The 2,340-nt window shown below is 55.7% G+C and overlaps 1 protein-coding gene across 1 annotated transcript; it reads right to left on the bottom strand.

Moving 5' to 3' along the window:
- Positions 1-1,327: 1,327 nt before the first annotated feature.
- VOLCADRAFT_93880 (uncharacterized protein) lies at positions 1,328-2,249 on the bottom strand (the record flags this gene model as incomplete). The annotated part of the gene is made up of 3 exons (XM_002953078.1): positions 1,328-1,723; positions 1,879-2,005; positions 2,080-2,249. The coding sequence occupies 3 exons, from the start codon at positions 2,247-2,249 to the stop codon at positions 1,328-1,330; spliced, it is 693 nt and encodes a 230-aa protein (XP_002953124.1).
- Positions 2,250-2,340: the final 91 nt, after the last annotated feature.

The following is a 2,340-nucleotide window of genomic DNA, read 5'->3' as shown; positions in this document are numbered from 1 at the left end:
CGTGATGGACGGATGATGGCTTGTACGTGCGCTGCAAATTCTGGGATCGGATCGGCATACCGTACTCGGGTTATGTCCGTCCTGTGCTGGCTGTTCGTGCTGCTGTGTGTGGGAGTCAGTGGGGACATTTATCTGGATCGGCCTGGGAGGCTGTCCGCGACACAGGGGAGTTCGTGGCCCTGGGCAGGTCATGCAGTGGGGTCTTTTTACAGCCTGGCCTGCGAGCCGTCGGTTTTCATCACGTGATGGACGGATGATGGCTTGTACGTGCGCTGCAAATTCTGGGATCGGATCGGCATACCGTACTCGGGTTATGTCCGTCCTGTGCTGGCTGTTCGTGCTGCTGTGTGTGGGAGTCAGTGGGGACATTTATCTGGATCGGCCTGGGAGGCTGTCCGCGACACAGGGGAGTTCGCGGCCCTGGGCAGGTCATGCAGTGGGGTCTTTTTACAGCCTGGCCTGCGAGCCGTCGGTTTTCATCACGTGATGGACGGATGATGGCTTGTACGTGCGCTGCAAATTCTGGGATCGGATCGGCATACCGTACTCGGGTTATGTCCGTCCTGTGCTGGCTGTTCGTGCTGCTGTGTGTGGGAGTCAGTGGGGACATTTATCTGGATCGGCCTGGGAGGCTGTCCGCGACACAGGGGAGTTCGCGGCCCTGGGCAGGTCATGCAGTGGGGTCTTTTTACAGCCTGGCCTGCGAGCCGTCGGTTTTCATCACGTGATGGACGGATGATGGCTTGTACATGCGCTGCAAATTCTGGGATCGGATCGGCATACCGTACTCGGGTTATGTCCGTCCTGTGCTGGCTGTTCGTGCTGCTGTGTGTGGGAGTCAGTGGGGACATTTATCTGGATCGGCCTGGGAGGCTGTCCGTGACACAGGGGAGTTCGCGGCCCTGGGCAGGTCATGCAGTGGGGTCTTTTTACAGCCTGGCCTGCGAGCCGTCGGTTTTCATCACGTGATGGACGGAGCGGGCAAGATAACATACCAAAGAACCGGACAATTCATGGAAGTCCGTAATCCTGACCGATATCATAACCAACAAAATAATCAGTCCAGCTGGGACACAACGGCACGAATGCCCCCAGACAACTTTGCAAGGCTCAAACAGGACGTGCACCGGACGGCGGAATTGTACGTCAAGGACCTCGACTCCTCCAGCAGCTTGTGAATGAGACACCGTGGTGCCTTGCCATCGAACACATGCACGGCTGTACACGACACAGGGCAGTTCGCGGCCCCGGGCAAGATAACATACCAAAGAACCGGACAATTCATGGAAGTCTGTAATCCTGACCGATATCATAACCAACAAAATAATCAGTCCAGCTGGGACACAACGGCACGAATGCCCCCAGACAACTTTGCAAGGCTCAAACAGGACGTGCGCCGGACGGCGGAATTGTACGTCAAGGACCTCGACTCCTCCAGCAGCTTGTGAATGAGACACCGTGGTGCCTTGCCATCGAACACATGCACGGCTGTGTTGATCAGGTTTTCCTCTGTGTGGTTACTGGTCGACGCATGGATCTGGTTGATCACCTTGACTGGATTCTTCATTTCGTTGAAAAGGATGGCGACGATGCATGCCCCAAAGCTACAGCACAATTGGCAATTGGAGGTGATAGATAACACTTCATCGCATGACGGGTCATGGCCACAAACACCGAACGGCAAGCACACGGCAGCACCCAACGGCAAGCACAGTATACGTGCCTGTAGTAGTCGAAGGCGAAGGAGTGCTTGGCCGTCGCCTTTGGGGCACCCTCCGGTGGCCTGTAGCCAACTGTGCCCGCCTGTACCAGGTTGATTGCTTGGGTTTCAGATCCAGTTACATGCCACGGCCGACCCCCTCTAGTATACAATCTTACCGCACCAGAGTGGACTCCTGCTTCAACAGCAAGGTCATAGTCTGCTACCTTGCACCGCAGCTGTCCAGTACAGTCAGTGATGACGAGCAAGTTTGCAGGCTTGAGGTCTCTGTGGATCCACCCCCGCCTGCAATATGATACAATCGGTAATTGAGGCACCCTGCCGTACAATCCATCCCGAGGAGGTAAAATGTCACTTACTGGTGCAAGGCATGGATGCCGATGCAAGCATCCGCAAGCAACTCGGCCAGGAGTGTAAGGGTACAGTTATTGTTACATGCCAGCTCCTCAACTGTGCCGAGATCAGCCATGTTCCACACAAACCCCACTGCTTGCCGCTCTGAGTTGTGCACAATGGCAAGCAATGTCATAAGGCTTGGCTCCCTCCAGGTTCCAATCACTGTGTTTGCGGAAACAGCCCGGTGATAAGCCGCTCGGACTGAAGACACAGTGCTCTTCGTG

The sequence above is a fragment of the Volvox carteri genome (assembly GCF_000143455.1).
Source record: "Volvox carteri f. nagariensis unplaced genomic scaffold VOLCAscaffold_34, whole genome shotgun sequence".
Classification (NCBI taxonomy): domain Eukaryota; kingdom Viridiplantae; phylum Chlorophyta; class Chlorophyceae; order Chlamydomonadales; family Volvocaceae; genus Volvox; species Volvox carteri.
Note: the sequence above shows the minus strand (reverse complement) of the source record. Positions and strands in the feature narration are given on the sequence as shown.